The sequence below is a fragment of the Aquila chrysaetos genome, chromosome 15 (genome assembly GCF_900496995.4).
Source record: "Aquila chrysaetos chrysaetos chromosome 15, bAquChr1.4, whole genome shotgun sequence".
Lineage (NCBI taxonomy): Eukaryota > Metazoa > Chordata > Aves > Accipitriformes > Accipitridae > Aquila > Aquila chrysaetos.
The window spans coordinates 29,984,949-30,005,408 of record NC_044018.1 but is presented as its reverse complement, the minus strand read 5'-3'; the positions used below and the strand labels follow the sequence as shown (position 1 = coordinate 30,005,408).

Here is a 20,460-nt window from a genome sequence, read left to right as displayed (position 1 = left end):
TCTGCCTGTCTCCGTCTTTATTTGAACACCCCCACCAGTTCTGCCCAGTGCTCCCAGTATGGCCCAGCTGGGGGGTGGTGGGTTTGCTCTGGGGGTGGGATAGGGCCCCCAGGCTGGATAAACCAGTCCTTGGGGAGGGAGGTGGATGGGGGGTTGTCTTTGGTACACTAGATGCATTTTGGGGGTTTCTCTGCTTCTCCCTGTACCCTGCAAACTGGTCTTTAGTGGAAACCAGTATCCCAGCTGGGTGTGTTGACTCTCTCTGCCTTGCCTCCTACCACCCCAGTCCACTTGGGACCTTCCTTGCTTCAGGGGGGTGACAGCAATTGCCCCCACTTCCCCCTGGGGCTCCAGCACTGGGTCTCTGCCACCATCCAGTGCTCCCAGTTCCACCAGTAAAGAAGGGGTGGGACTGGAGAGGCCCTCAGCCCCTTATATGTTGCCCCCCCCCCAATATCCTCTAGCCTGGCGACACAGGCCCTCTCTCTCCACCTCTGGGGTGGGGGCTATTACAGTAGGGCCTACATAAACACAAGAGGGAGACAGACAACCTCTACCCCTGTTCTTGCCCCCCCCCCCCCCCCCCCCAATAACCCCCAGTGCCCCCTCCCTAAGTCCTGTGTGTCCATTCCCCCCCCCAGCACAGAGACAGCACAGAGCTTTCTGTAGAGATCGATAGATATTTATATAAATATTTGGGGCTGTACAAGTGGGGGGTGTGCACGGGGGTGGGGGGACAGGTCACAGGCCGGGGGGGGCTGTGGGTCGGGGGGGCCCCTCGCCGCTGCCTGAGTGGTCCAGCTCCGCGCTGTCGCAGTCTGAGTCTTCGGAGACCTGGGGGGGATGTAAAGGTGGGGGGGGGGGTGTTAAACATCCTCAGAGCCTCCCCCTGCCCCACAGCTGGTTCTGGGGGGTTTGGGGCCCCCCCCCCTTCTGCAGGGCAGAGCCCTGAGAACCCCCCCTCCGTGGTAACCGGTTCTGGGGGATGCCCTTTCCATGGCCCCTGATGTTTGGGGCTTCCCCTGCCCAAGGTATCTGCCCCTGGGGGTCTTGAGGACCCTCCTCCCCAAGCTGCTACATCCTGGGGGGCTTGCAAGACCACCCCCCCCCCCGCATGGTGCCCAGTGCTGGGGGGACCCTCTCCATGTGGTACTTGGTCCTGGGGGGGTGCTTTGGGACCCCTTTCCTATCATACCTGAGACTCCCTCCCCATGGTACTTGAACTTGGGGTCTCATCCTGGGGGGGGCTCACAGGACCCCTCCCCATGGTACCTGGGGAGGTCTCAGGGGACCCCTGCCCCTTGCTTACTCTCGCTGGGGGCTGGGGCACCCCTTCCCCATGTTGTTGCCCACCCTGGGGGGCTTTGGGGACCCCATAACACCTGATCCTGGGGGGACACCCTCTCACATGGTATCTGGTCCTGGGGGGGGCTCAGGGGGGACCCCTCCCCATGGTGCTTGTTCCTGGGGACCCCCTCCTGGTGATGCTTTATCCTGAGACCCCCCTGCCCATGGTACCAAGTCCTGGGGGGCCCTGGCGGACCCCTCCCCTACAGCACCTGGTCCTGGGGACCCCTGCAGCCCCCCCTCCTCAAGATGCTTGGTACTGGGGGACCCCCCCCTCCTCCTGGTCCTGGGGACCCCCCTCTCCACAGTAACCATCCCCAGGGGACTTGGGACCCCTTTTCCTCTGCTACCCCATCACGGGGAGCCCTGGGGACCCCCTGGACATGATATCCAGCCCTGGGGGGCTCTGGGACCCCCCCCATGACAGTTGGTCTCTGTGGACCCTGAGAGCTCTTCCCTATGGGATCCATCCCGGGGGGGTGGGGTTCAGGGGACACCCCCCTCCCCTTGTGACCTGTCCTGGGGAGCCCATGACCATGGTGCTTGGTTCTGGGGGACCCTGGCACCCCCTCTCCATAGTGTCCATCCCTGAAGGGGTTCTGGGACCCCCTCCCCATGGCACCTGATCCTTGGGCCCCCCCCCCAGGGCCGATGGGTAGCCCCTCTCAAAGGTGCTAGGTCGTGGGAGGACTTATGGGACCCCCTCTACATGGTACGCGGTGCTGGGGGTCCTGGGGGAACCCCTCCCCCTGATAGCCTGACCCAGGGGACACCCCCCCCATGCTTCCTATTTGAGGGGGGGGCTAACACCCCCCCCCCCTACAGTATGTGTTCCTGACACCCTCCCACTCTGTCCCCAAGGAGACACCCCCTCCCCATGGCACTTGTTTCAGGTGGTCCCAGGTTCCCCCAGCCACCCCCCTGCCATGGTGTCCATCCTTGGGGGGCTCCAGGACCCTCCTGGGAGACCCCATGCTCCCCTACCCCCCGCCATGGTACTTGGTCTTGGGGTCTCTGGGAGCCCCCCACGTTCCCCTTGTTACCTTGTCATAGGGAGCTCACAAGACCCCCTCCCCATAGTAGCTCATCCTGGGGGGCACTGGGGAGGTCCCCTTCCCCAAGGTCCTGGGGAGCCCCTGAGACCACCTGCCCATGATGTCCACCCTTGGGGGGGGCCTGGGACATCACCCCCTCCCCCTGGTACTTGATCCTAGGGGGGTCTGGGGACCCTGCTCCTGGCATACTCAGTGGGGGACACCCCCCCTGCTTCCCCTTGCCAACCCCAATGTGAGGGGCTCAGGGACCCCCCCCCCAGCCCTGGAGGACCTTAGGAACTCCCACCCAATGGCACCCATCCCTGGGGACCCTGAGGAACACCCTTCCCCTTGATAACCCCATCCTGGGGGCTCAGGGGACATCTCCTTCATAATACCTAGCCCTGGGGAAGCCTAGGGACCCCCCTACTCCATGGTACCCATCCCAGGGGGCCCTGGGGACCCCCTTCCCTTTGTTAACCTCATCCTGGGGGGGCTCAGGGGATCCCTGCCCCACACTACCCAGCCCTAGGGGACCCTAAGGACCCCTGCAGCCCATAGTACCAAGCCATGGGCCATCCTAGAGACACCCTTCCCCTTGCTAATCCTGTCCTGGGGGGCTCAGGGGACACCCTACCTCATAACACCAAGCCATGGGGCACCCTCAGGACCCCTACACCATAATACCCAGCTCTGGGGGACCCTAGGGACCCCCATCCAATGGCACCTATCCCTGGGGGGGGGGGACCCTGAGGGACCTCCATGCCCTTGCTAACCCTGTCCTCGAGGACCTTAAGGACCCCCACCCCATAGTACCAGCCCTGGGAGACCCTAGGAACCCCCCACCCCATGCTGGGAGCACCCCACCCCATGGTGTCACCCATCCCCGGGGGGGGGGGCTGTGGGTGCTCCCCAGCACCCACCCTGGGGTGGGGGCATCACCTTGGGGCTTAGCCCCCCTTGACGGCGGCCGGGACCCTCGGGGGGAGCGGCATCCAGGGGGATCTCGGAGCCCTGGGAGAGCAGGTCCTCGGAACGGTCATCGGGACGCTCGTCCGTGTTGGTGCTGCCCACGTCGGGGGTGGCACTGTGCGAGGGCTCGCTCGTGTGCCCCTCGTCCCCGTCCCCGTCCCCGTCCCCATCCGAGAAGTTCTCCGAGCTGAAGGTCGACAGCGACTGGCGCTTGCTCATGCCCGGGGGCCACCTGGGGAGGGGGAGAGTGTGTGTGGGGGGGTGAGGACCAAGGCATTCGGGCACCCACAGCCGCCCCCCCCCGCATCCATCCTGGGCATCTGCTGATTCCCTGCATCCGTCCCAGGTGTCTGAGCACCCATGGATTCCCCACCTCTGCACCCATCTGGGGCATCCACTGGCACCCCTGCACTCATCCTGGGCTGCTGAGCACCCACTGATACTAGCTCCCCGCACCCATCCAGGGCTTTCAAGCATCCATAGCCCCCCCCCCGCCCCATCCATCCCAGGTGTCCAAGCACCCACTGGCCCCCCAACCCATGCTGGGCATCTGCTGATTCCCTGCATCCGTCCCAGGTGTCTGAGCACCCATGGATTCCCCACCTCTGCACCCATCTGGGGCATCCACTGACACCCCTGCACTCATCCTGGGCTGCTGAGCACCCACTGATACTAGCCCCCCCGCACCCATCCAGGGCTTCCAAGCATCCATAGCCCCCCCCGCCCCATCCATCCTGGGTGTCCAAGCACCTACTGGCCCCCTGCACCCACAGACCCCCCCCTCCTGCACCCATCCTGGGTGTCTGAGCACCCATGGACCCCCGAACGGACCCAGGCAGCCGACGGGGGTGGGGGGTCAGCACCCACCTCTGCCGCAGCGGCAGCTCCACCTCGCTGTCCACTTCGCCCTCCTCCTCCTCTGATGAGACCCCCCGCTTCTGGGGGTGGGGGGTGCATTAGGGTCATCCCACTGCTCCTCAGGAGGGACCCAGCAGTCCTGACCCCCCCCCCTCCCCCCAGGAGGAACTCAGGGGTCCTGACCCCCCCCCAAGATGGACCCAAGGGTCCTGACTCCCCTCCTCAGGAGGCACCCCTGTGTCTGACCTCCCCCCCCCCAAACCCTTTCCCAGAAAGGATCCATCCCACTCCCCACTGCTGGGATGCACTTGGGGGTCCTGTCCCCCCCCCACCCCCCCAAAAAATGGACGCAGGCATCCGGGGTTCTCACCTGCCCACGGGTGACGGCCGCCCGGTACAGCAGTGCCGCGGGGGTGAGGTGCTGCCCGGCCCCCGCTTTCCCCCCCCGGCCAGCCCCGCTCTCCCGTTCGGGCTCACCGGGAGCGGGGGGCCGTGGCGGGGGGGACCCTTGGGTGCCCGTTGCCCCCCCAGGTCCAGCATCAGGTACCGTGGCCGGGGGGACACCCGCAGCCTCCAGGGTGCCCCCGAGGAGGTCGGGGCCCGTGGTGGCTGGGGGGGGTCCGGGGAGCCCCCGGGGGGGTCCGGTCTCAGGACCCGGCTCCCCACAACCCCCCCGGGGTCCCGCTTTGCGATGGCGGCCCTTGGCCCGGCGGCTGCGCCCAGGCGAGGGGGGGCCCTTGGGACACCCTGGCAGGGCCACCTGCGCCATGGCCGCATCCAGCTTGGGCAGCAGTACCTCCGGCTTCAGGATGTCGGGTCTGGGGGGGGGGAACGACACAGGGAAGGGCTGCGGATGGGGACCCAAGCGTCTGGGAGCCCCCAGAACAGCTCCCACCTAGCCACGAGGGACCCCCCATGTCCAGACCCCCCCCCCAAAAGACCCCCCCTCCAAGGGACAGTGGCATCTGCAGCCCCAGAACCCCCAAAAGGTGCCAGACACCCGCATCCCCAGACTGCCCCCCCAGGGGTCACCAGGCATCTGGATCCCCAGAGCTCCCCCCAGCCCAAATGACCCCAGGCACCCAAGCCCCCAGACCTGGCCCCCCCCAAAGGACCCAGGTGTGTGGGCTCCGAGCCCCCAAAGGACCCACACATCCAGGACCCCAGACCCCCCCACACACCCTGATGGACCCACATGTCCATGCCTCCTACCCAAAAGACCCAGGTGTCCAAATCCCCAGAACCTTCCCCTCCCCAAAAGACCCCAGACCCCCCCACCCCAAAGACACCAGGCACCCAAGCCCCCACCCCAAAGGACCCCGGTATCTGGGCTCCCAGCCCCCCAAGGACCCACATGTCCCCAGGCCCCCCAACCCCGAGGGACCCACATGTACCTGCCCCTCCAACCCAAAGCACCCACGCACCCAGACCCCCCACCCCAAAGGACCCAGGGTCCATCCCCCCGCCCTCCCTTGAGGGACCCAGGCGTCCGGGCGCACCGCTTGCCGTGGGGCGAGAGCTTCTGGGGGACGTTGCGTTTCTTGATGAGGGTCTCGACGGCGTTGCCGTGCAGGAGCCCCCGTGGCGCCCGCGGCTTGAAGAGCCCAGGGTAGCGCTTCTCCAGTGCCTGCTCCCGCCTGCCACGGGCCACGCGTGGGCACCCCACACACCAGGGAGGCGGCGTGGGGTGGCCACGGCCTTGGGGTGGTGGCCATGGGGTGGGTAAGGGCTGGCCATGGGCTCAGGGGAGCCATGGGATGGGTATAGGGGTGGTCGTGGCCATGGGGTAGATATAGGGTTGGCCATGGGATAGGTACAGGGTTGGCCATGGCCATGGGGTTGGCCATGGGATAGATACAGGGTTGGCCATGGCCATAGGGTTGGCCATGGGATAGATACAAGGTTGGCCATGGCCATAGGGTTGGCCATGGGGTAGATATAGGGTTGGCCATAGGGTGGCTTTGGGGTAGATATAAGGTTGCCTGTGGCCATGGGGTGGTTATAGGGTTGGCCGTGGCCATGGGCTGGCTATGGGATCGTTGGCCATGGCCAACGGGTGCTACAGGATTGACCATGGCCATTGGCTGGCTATAGGCTTGGCTGTGGCCATGGAGTGCCTATAGGTTTGGCCGTGGCTGTGGGGTGTCCACTCACCTGAGCAGCTCCTTCTCCTTGAGCTCCAGCTGCAACATGAGGGCGCTGAGCTCCATGTAGAGGTTGTTGGCGCGCTCCAGCTTGCGCTCGTAGTGCTCCCGGATGTCCAGCGCGTGCCTGGCACCCAGGGCACGTATGGCATCGGCACACGCACCCCGCCACGCACAGGGACAGGTCCCCAACAGCCCTCCCTGTACCCCAGCACCCCCTGATAACCCCTGCCCTTGGTCCCCCATATGTCCCTGATGCCCCAGTGCACCCAGTATCCCCAGCTGGTCCTCAGAACCCCATTGTCCCCAGTGTCCCCGTGTCCCGCAGACGGGCCCCACCGGAGCTCCTCGCGCCGGCGGTTGATGAGCTCCTCCTCCAGCCGGTGCAGGCATGTCCCCTCTGACTTGATCTTCTCAAAGTGCAGCTTCACCTCCTCCCGCCACTCCGCCTGCGGCACACGGGCACCAGCTACCATGGGCACTGGGCACCAGTTACTGCAGGCACTGGGCACCCCAGGCACCGGGTACTGCAGGTACCGGGCACACTGGGCACCGGCTACCATGGGTGCTGGGCACCACAGGTACCAGCTACTGTGGGCACTGGGCAACACTGGCACTGGCTACCCCAGGCACTGGTAGCACAGGCACCGGGCACCCCGGGCACTGGCTACTGTGGGTGCCAGCCACCATGGGCATGAGATACCCCAGACACCAGGTACTCCGGGCACGGGGATTACCCGGGTGCAGCTACTGTAGGCACTGGGATATACTGGGCCTGGATACCCTGGACGCCAACTACTGCTTGGCACCAGCCCTCACAGTCACTGGGATTTGAAGCAGGTTCCTGGGTGCTGGGGTATCCTGGGGCTCTTGGGGTGCTGGGGTCCCCAGGGTGCTGGGTACCAGGGATTTGAAGTAGGCATCCTGCAGGGTTTGGGGGTCCCAGGGTGCTGGCGGGTTCCTGGATGCCGGGAATCCCGGGGGTCTGGGGGTCCCTGGGTGCCAGCGGTCCTGAGGTGCTGGGGGTCCCGAGGTCCTGGGGTGCTGAGTACCTGGGATTTGAAGTAGGTCTCCTGGGGGGTGGAGAGGACGTCAGCAGAGGCGATGTCGAGGTGCAGCAGGATCTGGCGGAAGGACGGCCGGTTCCGCGGCTTGCTGTTCCTGGAGGGAGCGGCACGGCACTGGGTGCGGGCAGGGGGGGCCGGCTGGGTGCTGGGGGGCGTGCTAGGTGGGTGCCGAGCCTTTTTGGGACCACGGGCAGAGAAGGGTGCACAGGACACATGGGGTGTCCAAGACACACGGGGTGCAGCCTGGCATGGGATGCCCATGGGTGCACCCCCCAGGGTGGGGGCACCCCCAGGGTGGGTGTCCCCCTATCACCAGGGGTCCCCCCCCCCTGCACTGCCCACATTGGGGTGCCAATGGCAGGTCCCCCATGGCATGACCCATCCATGGCATGGGTGCCCACAGTGTGTCCCCAGGTGGGGTGTCCCCAACAGGATTTCCCCAGGTGGGGTGTCCCCAGATGGGGTGTCCCCATGGTGGGGTGTCCCCGTGGGTGCACTCACCAGCACTGGCGCAGCAGCACCTTGAAGCCGTCAGGACAGCCGGAGGGGACGGGAAGGTGGAGGCTGTTGCTGCCCACCCCCCAGATGATGGCCGACGAGTCCACGTCCTTGTAGGGGATCTCACCCGTCAGCAGCTCCCACAGCACCACCCCGAAGGACCTGGGGGCAATGATGTCACCCGTGGCCCCTGTCACCCACGGCTGGGCACCCCCAGTGTCCTCCTGCTGTGCCCTGGTCCCCCCCCCGGGTCCCCTCCCTCCTTCTGCCCATGCTGGTGTCCCCAGTGTTCCCTGCTGCTTCTGTGGTCCCTGATCTCCCTGTCCCTGCAATGTCCCTCCTGGTATCCCAAATGTCCCCATCTCTGGTCCCCTGCAGTGTCCCTGAGGCTTCATGTGTCCCTGATGTCCCCTGTTCCTATTGTCCCCAATGCTTCCTGTGCCCCCCACTGTCCCCATTGCCTCTCAAAGCCCCCTGTGTTGCTGTCTCCCCAGTGCCACCACCACTGCCTGGTGTCCCTAAGGTTCCCGTGTCCCCGATGTCCCCGAGGTCCCTGTGTCCTCACCAGATGTCAACCTTCTCGGAGACAGGCTCGTTGCGGATGACCTCGGGTGCCATCCAGGCCACGGTGCCGGCGAAGGACATCTTGGTGCTCTTGTCAATGAGCTCCTTGGAGGTGCCAAAGTCCGAGATCTTCACCACGTCGTCGTAGGTGATGAGCATGCTGGGGGGCACCCGCTCAGCACCACGCCAGCACCACGCCAATGACACGCCAATGACATGGGCACAGCACCGCCACAGGCATGCAACTGCTACAAGCATCATCGGGTCATGGGTATGCCACCACCATGGGCACAACACCGTCATGGACGTGGCACCACCATGGGCACAGCACTATCACGGGCATGCAACTACTGTAAGCGTGGTCCTGTTGTGGGCACGCCACCACCACGAACACAGCACCGCCACGAGCATGGCACCATCATGGTCATGCAATTGCTATGGGTATGGAACCACCATGGGTATGGTGCTGCCGTGGACATACAACTGTCACGGACATGCAACCACCAAGGTCATTGCACTGCCATAAGCAGAGCACTGTCATGGGCACGTCACTGCCATGGATGTGCAGCCACCATAGACATGGCGCTGCTATGGGCATGCAACTGCCATGGGCATGCAACCACCACCGTCACTGCTCTGCCAAGGGCATGGCACCACCGTAGACATGTCACCACCGTGGACATGTCACCACCACGGACATGCCACCACCACGGACATGCCACCGCCATGGACATGGCGCTGCCATGGGCACTGTTCTGCCATGGGCACGGCACCACCATGGACATGGCACCACCAAGGACATGGCACTGCCATGGACATGCAACTGTCACCAGCATGCAGCCACCGAGGACAAGGCACCACCAAGGGCATGGCACTGCCGCGATCATGCAACCGCCACATGCATGTCCCCACCACGGGCACGGCACCATCGCGGGCACGCCATCACCTGGGGCGCCCACCCCAGCACCCATGGGTGCTCCCTGAGCCCCCATCCCCGCTCACTTGGGCGACTTGAGGTCGCGGTGGATGATCTTGTGGAGGTGCAGGTAGTTCATGCCGCCGGCGATGCCCATGGACCAGTCGACGAGGAGGGAGGGGGTGACCTTGCGCCCGGCGCGCAGCACCTCGTACAGCTGGCCCTGGGCGCAGAACTCCATGATGATGCAGTAGCAGGGTGCCTGGGTGCACACACCCCTGCGGGCACAGCGGCACCCTCAGCACCCGCTGCCTGGCCAGCCGGGGCACCCGGCAGCACCCAGCTGCACCGGAGCACCCAACTTCTCCAGGACACCCATCTGCACTCAGGTACCTGCCAGCACCCATCCGTGCTGGGGCACCCAAGCCTCCCCCATCAGCGCTAGGAGCACCCATCTGAATTGGGGCACCCATCTGCTCTCAAGCCCCCCCCCCGTTAGCAGTAGGAGCACCCATCTGCACCCAGACACCCAGTAGCAGTGGGATACTGGGGCACCTATCTGAATCGGGGCTCCCATCAGCGCCAGAGCACTGGGGCACCCATCTGCGCCCACATCGCCCTGCCCTGAGAGTGTCCCGCCTGTGACAGACCTGTCCCATGTGTGGCCGTCCCCTGTGCCACACGTGGGACATGCCAGTGTGCCCCGTGCCCATGGCGTGTCAGTGCCCCGTGTCCGTGCCGTGTCCTGCCCACCCAGGTCCATGCCATGCTGGTGTTCCCCGTGCACAAGCCGTGTTGGTGTCCCATGCCCGTGTTGCATCCATGACCCCTATGCCTGTGCCCATGGCATGTCCATGCCGTGTTCATGCCCATGCCCATGACCTGTGCCCATGGTGTTCCCCATGCCCACGGCTTGCACATGGCATGACCACACCTCATGCTGTATTCATGCCTATGACCATGACGTGTCCGTGCCCTGTGCCCATGGTGTCCTCCCTGTCCGCGGCTTGCCCATGGCGTGTCCACAGCCCATGCCGTGTCCATGGCCATGCCATGTCCATGCCTCCATCCCTCATGCCCATGCCATGTCCATGTCTCTGCCCCATGCCCATGGCACGTCCATGCCCCATACCATGTCCATGCCCATGCTGTGTCCATGCCCTGTGCCCATGGTGCTCTCCATGCCCATGATGCTCTCCATGCCCCACGCCCATGGTTTGCCCATGCCATGTCCATGTTCCATGCCCATAGCATGTCCATGCCCCGTGCCACGTCCATGCCCCGTGCCCACAGCTTGTCCATGCCACCTCCACACTCCATGACCATGGCATGACCATGCCGCGTGCCACGTCCGTGCCCTGTGCCCACGGTGTCCCCATGCCCATAGCACGTCCATGCCCCACGCCGTGCCCGTGCCCCACGCCGGTGCCAGCTGCACCCACGCTCACTTGAAGGTGATGATGTTGGGGTGCTTGAGCTTGCGCAGGTGCTTGATGTCGGTCTCCTTGAGGTCCCTCACCTTCTTCACGGCCACCTCCTCGCCGTGGAAGCGGCCCAGGAAGACGGCACCCTGCGCCCCGCTGCCCACCCACTGCAGGTCCAGGATCTCCTCGAAGGGCACTTCCCAGGGGTCTGCGGGCACCCATGCCCATGGCACCCGCGCACCGGCACCCCTGGTGCACCCACACCCACGGCACCCGCATGCTGGCGTGCCCAGGGTGCAGCCCCCACCTTGGCACCCTCACCCCAGCCCTACTGTTCCCACCCTGCCCCGTTGCACCCCACTCCCTGCCCCACTGCACCCTGCTTTGCCCCATCCCTGTCCCACCGCACCCTCCGGGAACTGTGGCACTCTCCTCTGCACCCCTTCTCCCGCCCTATTGCCACCCCTGTTGTCTCCTGCACCCCAGTACCCCAATCCCTGCCCCATAGCACCCTTCTTTACCCATAGCACCCTCCTTTGCCCCCACTTCACCCTCCCGACCCCTTGCACCCTCCCTCGCCGTCTTGCACCCTCCTGGCCCCATAGCACCCTTCTTTGCCCCCTCCCAGCCCCGTAGCACCCTCCTGGCCCCCTTGCCCCCTCCGAGCCCCATAGCACCCATGCTGCCCCCCCCTTGCCCCGTGCCCCCTCACCTTCCTGGGGGTGCTTGTGCTCGGCGGCGTAGGCTTTGCCGATCATGGTCCAGACGGGCTTGAGGCAGCCGAAAAGCCCCTCCAGGAACCCCCCACCCGCCTGGCACCGAAGGTGGGCGGCCTCGGCGGCCAGGGGTCCCGCTCCCTCGGAACCCAGGTCAGGGTGCCGGGGGGGCCCGCGACGGGGCCAGGCCTCCGGGGGGGCTGCGGGGGCGGCGGGGGCGGCGGGCAACACGTCGCGCAGCACGCACTGCGTGGGGGTCAGCTCCTGCTCCGGGGTCCCGTCCGAGGCCAGCGCCAGCGAGGGCGAGGGCGTCCGCGTCTCGTGCAGGCAGGCCATGGCGGGGGCCCCCCGCGCCCCCCCGCCGCCCCCCGGCCTGCGGGAGGGGTGTCAGCGGGACCGGGGGGGGGTGCACCCCGTCTTGCACCCACAGGCAGCGCCGTGCATGCATGGGCACCCCTTTACACGCGTGGGCACCCACTTGCACGCCCACTTGCACCCGTGTGTGCAGCCCCACGTGTGTGTGTGTGTGCAACCCCTTGCACCCACGGGCACCCCTTTACATGCGTGGGCACCCCTTTACACACGGGGGCACCCACTTGCACCCATGGGCAGCCCCTTGCATGCATGGGCACCCCTTTACATGCATGTGCACCCACTTGCATGCATGTCTGCAGCCCCACATGTGTGTGCACCCCCTTGCACCCATGGGCACCCCCTTGCATGCATGGGCACCCCTTGACACGTGTGTGCACCCGCTTGCACCCATGTGTGCAGCCCCACGTGTGTGTGTATGCGCACCCCCTTGCACCTGTGGGCACCCCTTTACATGCATGTGGACCCCCTTGCACTCGTGCATGCAGCCCCATGTGTGTGTGCACCCATGGGCAGCCCCTTGCATGCATAGGCATCCCTTTACACGCGTGTACACCCACTTGCACCCATAGGCAGCCCCTTGCATGCATAGGCACCCCTTTACACGTGTGTGCACCCACATCTGCAGCCCCACATGTGTATGTGCACACCCCCTTGCAACCACAGGCAGCCCCTTACATGCATGGGCACCCCTTTACACGTGTGTGCACTCCCTTGCACCCATGGGCACCCCCTTGCATGCATGGGCACTCCTTTACATGCATATGCACCCACTTGCATGCATGTCTGCAGCCCCATGTGTGCGTGTGCGCACCCCCTTGCACACATGGGCACCCCTTTACACACATGTGCACCCACGTGTGCAGCCCCACCTGTGTGTGTGCACCCCCTTGCACCCATGGGCAGCCCCTTTACATGCGTGGGCACCCCTTTACACACGTGGGCACACACTTGCACCCATGGGCAGCCCCTTGCATGCATGGGCACCCCTTTACATGCATGTGCACCCACTTGCATGCATGTCTGCAGCCCCACATGTGTGTGCACCCCCTTGCACCCATGGGCAGCCCCTTGCATGCATGGGCATCCCTTTACATGTGTGTGCACCCACTTGCACTCGTGTGCAGCCCCACGTGTGTGTGTGTGTACACCCCCCTTGCATCCGTGGGCACCTCTTTACACACATGTGCACCCCCTTGCACCCATGTCTGCAGCCCCATGTGCATGTGAACCCCCTTGCACCCACGTGCACCCCCTTGCATGCATGGGCACCCCTTTACACACGTGTGTGCAGCCCCACGTGCCTGTGCACTCCCCTTGCACCCATGTGAGCAGTTCCACATGTGCAACCCCTTGTGCCCACATGCACCCCCTCGCATGCTCTGCACCCCCTTGCACCCGTGTCTGCAGCCCCACATGTGTGTGCACCCCCAGCACATCTATGCACTCCCTTGCACCCAGATGCACCCTTACGCACCCGTGCACCCCCCCTTGCACCCCCATGTGCAGCCCTGCACCTCTGGGCACCCCTTGCAGGCACCTGCAGCCCCTTGCACACGTGTGTGCACCCCTACATGTGTTTGCACGCCCTCTCCTGTGTGTGCACCCCCAGTTTGTGTGTGTGCACACATGTACCCTTCCTCCCACCCGCGTGTGCACTCCTATGCGTGTGCACCCACTAGGCCGGGGGGGACGTGGGGGGGGGCTGTAATGCACAGAGGGCACACGAGCGTGCGAGAGGATGCATGAGTGCAAGAGGGCGTACGGGCACGTAAGGGTGTGCACAAGAGTGTGCGGGAGTGTGCAAGAACGTGCAAGAGGGCGTGCAAGGCCACACGAGGCGTGCAAACGTGCCAGGGGAAACTGAGGCAGGGCTGGTGGGGGACCCACGTGTCCGGGGGGGGCCCCAGGGGCTGAGGGGTCCCTGGGGGGGGGGATCAGGCCTGATCCAGCTCCCCTGAAAATTTGGGGGGGGGGAGTTGCCATGGCAACAGTGGAGCCGGTGGATGAGGTCATCACTAAAATTAGGTGGGGGGGGTGAGTCACCGCGGGGGGCGTGGGCGGGGCTTAGCGTCACCCCGAAGGACCCAGGCGTCCGGGCCCGGGGACACACACACACACGACCCGCCCCTCCAGGTGTCGTGTCCCCCCCGTGGTGACATCACGTCACGCGGTGACGTCATCCCGGTAAGGGATGGAACCTTCCCCCCGCACCCCCCCCCCCCGGCGGGTCCGAACGGGGAAACTGAGGCAGCAGCGGGGGAAACAGCGACCCGGGGGGGGGAGGCGGGAAGGGTGTGTGTCTGTCACGACACGCGACAGCGTCGGCTGCGTGTCGCGACAGAGCGGAGCTGAGAGGAGGGGAGCGGGGGTGGGAGAGAGCGCCCCCGCGCCGCCCCCGCCGACATGGCATGTCGGGATATGGCGGCCTGTCGCGACACGGGGAGGGGCGGGGAGAGTGGGACGGGCTGCGAGGGGCACACGGCGGTGCGTGGGGCGGGGGGGGGGAGCACACACGTGTGCAAGCGGGTGCACAGGCCTGTGAGGGCTGCACACGCGCGGAGGGGCTGCACACGCGTGTGCAGAGGCACGCGAGGGTGCACACACGTGTGCAAGTGTTTGCACAGGCGGGTGCAAAGGGGATGCACAAGCGTGCCGGGGGGGGGGCACATCCGTGTCGCGGGGGGGGGGACGGGACACGGACACACGCACGGGTGCCGGCATGCGTGGATGCACCTGCAGGCCTTGCACGCGCGTGTGCAAGGGGGGCACACGCGAGTGCATGGGGGTGCAAGCACGTCTGCAAAGGGGCGGGGGGGGGTCACACGTGTGCACGGAGCTACCCCCGCGCGTGCAAGAGCAGCTCACACATGCGGGGTGGGGGGGGGGGGGGGGGGCACACGCGTGTGCAAAAGGCCGCTCGTGTCCCATCCCCCCCCCCCCCCAACCCAGGCCCCACCGAACCCCGGGGAGGACCCGGGCGTCCGGGGGGGGGGGGGGAGGGGAACATGTGCCCCCCCCCCCCCCCCCGCCATCCCGGCCGCATCCCTGGTCCTACCCCCCCCCCTCCCCGGTGCCGCCCCCCCCCCCCCCCCGGGCCTCCCCGCCGCGGCCCCGGTGCCGGTACCTGGGGGGGGGGTCCGGGCCCCGCGCCCGGAGGGGGCGATGCCGGTGGTGCCGGTGGTGGCGGGGGTGATGCCGGTGATGCCGGGGGTGGTGCCGGGGCCGGGGCTGGGCCCGGCGGGGCCGGGGCGCGGGCGGGCGGGGCCGGTACCGGGGCCGGTGCCGCGGTCAGGGCGAGCGGCGCGGAACGGCCCCGCCCGGCGCTCGGCGCGGCCCCCCCCCCCCCCCCCGCCCCGGCCCCGATACCGGCACCGGCACCGGCACCCCATACCGGCACCGGGACCCCATACCGGCACCGGGACCCCCATACTGGCACCGGCACCGGGACCCCCATACCGGCACCGGGACCCCATACCGGCACCGGGACCCCCATACTGGCACCGGCACCGGGACCCCCATACCGGCACCGGGACCCCATACCGGCACCGGGAACCCCATACCAGCACCGGCACCCCATACCGGCACTGGGACCCTATATCAGCACCAGGACCCCCATATTAGCACCAGCACCCCATACCAGCACCAGCACCCCATACTGGCACCAGGACCCTATACCAGCACTGGGACCCTATATTGGCTCCGGGACCACCATACTAGCACCAGCACCCCCATACTGGCACCGGGACCCCATACCGGCACCGGGACCCTATACCGGCACTGGGACCCCACATTGGCACTGGGACCCCCATACTGGCACCGGCACTGGCACCCCATACCGGCACCGGGACCCCCATACTGGCACCAGCACCAGGACCCCATACCGGCATTGGGACCCTATATCAGCATCAGGACCCCCATATTAGCACCGGCACCCCATACCAGCACCGGGACCCCATATTGGCACCGGGACCCCCATACTGGCACCAGCACCAGCACCCCATACTGGCACCGGGACCCTATACCAGCACTGGGACCCTATATCGGCTCCGGGACCACCATACTAGCACCAGCACCCCTATACTGGCACCAGGACCCCCATACTAGCACCGGCACCCCTGTACCGGCACTGGGACCCTATATCAGCACCAGGACCCCCATACTGGCACCGGGACCCTATACCAGCACTGGGACCCTATATCGGCACCGGGACCACCATACTAGCAGCACCACCCCTATACTGGCACCGGGACCCCATATTGGCACCAGGACCCCCATACTGGCACCGGCACCCATATACTGGCACGGGCACCAGCACCCCATACCAGCACCGGCACCCCATACCAGCACCGGGACCCTATACCAGCACCGGGACCCTATATTGGCACCAGGACCCCCATATTAGCACCGGCACCCCTATACCGGCACCGGGACCCCATATTAGCACCGGGGCCCCCATACTGGCACTGGCACCAGGACCCTATACCGGCACCAGGACCCTATACCGGCACTGGGACCCTATAGTGACACCAGGTCCCCCATATTAGCACCGGCACCCCTATACAGGCACTGGGACCCCATACTGGCACCGGGACCCTATATCGGCACCAGGACCCCCATACTAGTACCGGCACCCCTATACCAGCACCAGGACCCCTATACTGGCACGGGCACCAGCACCCCATACCGGCACCAGGACCCTATACCAGCACTGGGACCCCCATACGGGCACCAGGAGCCCTATAACAGCACTGGGACCCTATAGAGGCACCAGGACCCCCATACCGGCACCTGGACCCCCATACTGGCACCAGGACCCCTATACCGGCACCAGCACTGGGACCACTATACCAGCATCAGGACCCTATACCAGCACCGGGACCCCCATATTGGCATCGGCACCAGGACCCCTATACTGGCACCAGCACCCCTATACTGGCACTGGCACCGGCACCAGGACCCCCATACTGGCACCAGCACCCCTATACTGGCACTGGCATCGGCACCAGGACCCCTATACTGGCACCTGGAACCCTGTACCAGCACCCTATACCAGCACCGGCACCCCCATATGGGCACTGGCACCGGGACCCCTATACCAGCACCAGGACCCCCATACTGGCACTGGGGACTGGGACCACTATACTGGCACCAGCACCCCATACTGGCATCCCTATACCAGCACTGGGACCCCTCCCACCAGCCCCAGGAGCCCCCCAGGACAAGGACCGGGACCCCCCGGTGTCCCCAGGACCCCCCCAGTATCCCCCGCTGGCCCCAGCACCACACAGGGGCCCCAGTGCAATCCCAGTGCTCCCAGTCCGGGTGTGCTTCTGTCCCCAGTGCTTCCAGTTTCCAGTGCTTCCAGTTCAGACATCTCTGTCCCCAGTGCTCCCAGTCTGACCCCAGTGCTCCCAGTCTGCTCGCAGTGCTCCCAGTCCAGGTGTCCCCTGTCCCCACTGCTCCCAGTCCATTCCCAGTGCTCCCAGTCTGCTCTCAGCATAGGCGTCCATTTGTCCCCACAGCTCCTTGCCTGCCCCTGTCACACCCCGACGGTCCCAGCTGGTCCCAGTCTGACCATTGTCACCTCTGGCCTGTCCCCATCACTGCCCGTCCGTCTGTCCGTCCCCCTCCCCGTCTGTCCCTGTCCCTCCCTGTCCGTCTGTCCCCATCGCACCCTGCCTGTCCCCACTGTCCCCATCCATCCCTCTCACACCCTGTCCGTCTGTCCCCGTCCCACCCTGTCCATCCCCGTCCAACTGTCCCCACCAGGCCGCCTCTGTCCCCATCATGCACCCCCATCCATCGCCGTCCGTCTGTCCCTGTCCCACCCCGCCTGTCCCCACTGTCCCCATCCATGGCTCCCTGTCCCTCCCTGTCCGTCTGTCCCTGTCCCCACTGTCCCCATCCATGGATCCCTGTCCTTCCCTGTCCGTCTGTCCCTGTCCCCATTGTCCCCATCCATGGCTCCCTGTCCCTCCATGTCCATCTGTCCCTGTCCCACCCTGCCTGTCCCCACTGTCCCCATCCATGGACCCCTGTCCTTCCCTGTCCGTCTGTCCCTGTCCCCACTGTCCCCATCCATGGATCCCTGTCCCTCCCTGTCCGTCTGTCCCTGTCCCCACTGTCCCCATCCATGGATCCCTGTCCCTCCGTGTCTGTCTGTCCCTGTCCCCACTGTCCCCATCCATGGATCCCTGTCCCTCCCTGTCCGTCTGTCCCTGTCCCCACTGTCCCCATCCACGGGTCCCTGTCCCTCTGTGTCCGTCTGTCCCTGTCCCCATTGTCCCCATCCATGGCTCCCTGTCCTTCCCTGTCCGTCTGTCCCTGTCCCCACTGTCCCCATCCATGGATCCCTGTCCCTCCGTGTCTGTCTGTCCCTGTCCCCACTGTCCCCATCCATGGATCCCTGTCCCTCCCTGTCCGTCTGTCCCTGTCCCCACTGTCCCCATCCACGGGTCCCTGTCCCTCTGTGTCCATCTGTCACTGTCCCCATTGTCCCCATCCATGGATCCCTGTCCTTCCCTGTCCGTCTGTCCCTGTCCCCATTGTCCCCATCCATGGATCCCTGTCCCTCCATGTCCATCTGTCCCTGTCCCACCCTGCCTGTCCCCACTGTCCCCATCCATGGATCCCTGTCCCTCCCTGTCCGTCTGTCCCTGTCCCCACTGTCCCCATCCATGGATCCCTGTCCCTCCATGTCCGTCTGTCCCTGTCCCCATTGTCCCCATCCATGGATCCCTGTCCCTCCCTGTCCGTCTGTCCCTGTCCCCACTGTCCCCATCCATGGATCCCTGTCCCTCCGTGTCTGTCTGTCCCTGTCCCCACTGTCCCCATCCATGGATCCCTGTCCCTCCCTGTCCGTCTGACCCTGTCCCCACTGTCCCCATCCACGGGTCCCTGTCCCTCTGTGTCCGTCTGTCCCTGTCCCCATTGTCCCCATCCATGGGTCCCTGTCCCTCCATGTCCATCTGTCCCTGTCCCACCCTGCCTGTCCCCACTGTCCCCATCCATGGCTCCCTGTCCCTCCCTGTCCGTCTGTCCCTGTCCCCACTGTCCCCATCCATGGATCCCTGTCCCTCCCTGTCCGTCTGTCCCTGTCCCCACTGTCCCCATCCATGGATCCCTGTCCCTCCCTGTCCGTCTGTCCCTGTCCCCACTGTCCCCATCCATGGATCCCTGTCCCTCCCTGTCCGTCTGTCCCTGTCCCCACTGTCCCCATCCACGGGTCCCTGTCCCTCTGTGTCCGTCTGTCCCTGTCCCCACCCTGCCTGTCCCCACTGTCCCCATCCATGGATCCCTGTCCCTCCCTGTCCGTCTGTCCCTGTCCCCACTGTCCCCATCCATGGATCCCTGTCCCTCCATGTCCATCTGTCCCTGTCCCACCCTGCCTGTCCCCACTGTCCCCATCCATGGATCCCTGTCCCTCCGTGTCTGTCTGTCCCTGTCCCCACTGTCCCCATCCATGGACCCCTGTCCTTCCCTGTCCGTCTGTCCCTGTCCCCACTGTCCCCATCCATGGCTCCCTGTCCTTCCCTGTCCGTCTGTCCCTGTCCCCATTGTCCCCATCCATGGACCCCTGTCCTTCCCTGTCCGTCTGTCCCTGTCCCCACTGTCCCCATCCATGGATCCCTGTCCTTCCCTGTCCGTCTGTCCCTGTCCCCACTGTCCCCATCCATGGATCCCTGTCCCTCTGTGTCTGTCTGTCCCTGTCCCCACTGTCCCCATCCATGGCTCCCTGTCCCTCCCTGTCCCTGTCCCTGTCCCTGTCCCCCCTGTCCCCATCCACGGGTCCCTGTCCCTCCATGTCCATCTGTCACTGTCCCCATTGTCCCCATCCATGGCTCCCTGTCCCTCCATGTCCATCTGTCCCTGTCCCACCCTGCCTGTCCCCACTGTTCCCATCCATGGATCCCTGTCCCTCCATGTCCGTCTGTCCCTGTCCCCATTGTCCCCATCCATGGATCCCTGTCCCTCCCTGTCCGTCTGTCCCTGTCCCCACTGTCCCCATCCATGGATCCCTGTCCCTCCGTGTCTGTCTGTCCCTGTCCCCACTGTCCCCATCTATGGATCCCTGTCCCTCCCTGTCCGTCTGACCCTGTCCCCACTGTCCCCATCCACGGGTCCCTGTCCCTCTGTGTCCGTCTGTCCCTGTCCCCATTGTCCCCATCCATGGGTCCCTGTCCCCATGTCCATCTGTCCCTGTCCCCACGCTGCCTGTCCCCACTGTCCCCATCCATGGCTCCCTGTCCTTCCCTGTCCGTCTGTCCCTGTCCCCACTGTCCCCATCCATGGATCCCTGTCCCTCTGTGTGTCTGTCTGTCCCTGTCCCCACTGTCCCCATCCATGGATCCCTGTCCCTCCCTGTCCGTCTGTCCCTGTCCCCACTGTCCCCATCCACGGGTCCCTGTCCCTCTGTGTCTGTCTGTCCCTGTCCCCACTGTCCCCATCCATGGATCCCTGTCCCTCCCTGTCCGTCTGACCCTGTCCCCACTGTCCCCATCCACGGGTCCCTGTCCCTCTGTGTCTGTCTGTCCCTGTCCCCATT

The 20,460-nt window shown here is 65.7% G+C and overlaps 1 protein-coding gene across 3 annotated transcripts; it reads right to left on the bottom strand.

Moving 5' to 3' along the window:
• Window positions 1–674: 674 nt before the first annotated feature.
• MAP3K12 (mitogen-activated protein kinase kinase kinase 12) lies at window positions 675–15,139 on the bottom strand. 3 transcript variants are annotated; one of them, XM_030037952.1, is made up of 14 exons: window positions 15,040–15,139; window positions 11,537–11,913; window positions 10,849–11,032; window positions 9,487–9,678; window positions 8,486–8,644; window positions 7,924–8,082; window positions 7,408–7,516; window positions 6,695–6,804; window positions 6,366–6,482; window positions 5,711–5,848; window positions 4,582–5,029; window positions 4,221–4,291; window positions 3,324–3,585; window positions 676–834 (listed from the first exon to the last, which is right to left on the bottom strand). In XM_030037952.1, the coding sequence occupies exons 2-14, from the start codon at window positions 11,874–11,876 to the stop codon at window positions 742–744; spliced, it is 2,382 nt and encodes a 793-aa protein (XP_029893812.1). In that variant the 5' UTR covers window positions 11,877–11,913; window positions 15,040–15,139; the 3' UTR covers window positions 676–741. The 3 variants fall into 3 exon arrangements, with proteins under 3 accessions (XP_029893814.1, XP_029893812.1, XP_029893813.1); XM_030037953.1 differs by having other exon boundaries at window positions 11,537–11,916; window positions 15,045–15,122; XM_030037954.1 differs by lacking the exons at window positions 9,487–9,678; window positions 15,040–15,139 and having other exon boundaries at window positions 675–834; window positions 11,537–13,069.
• Between the last annotated feature and the right edge of the window lie 5,321 nt (window positions 15,140–20,460).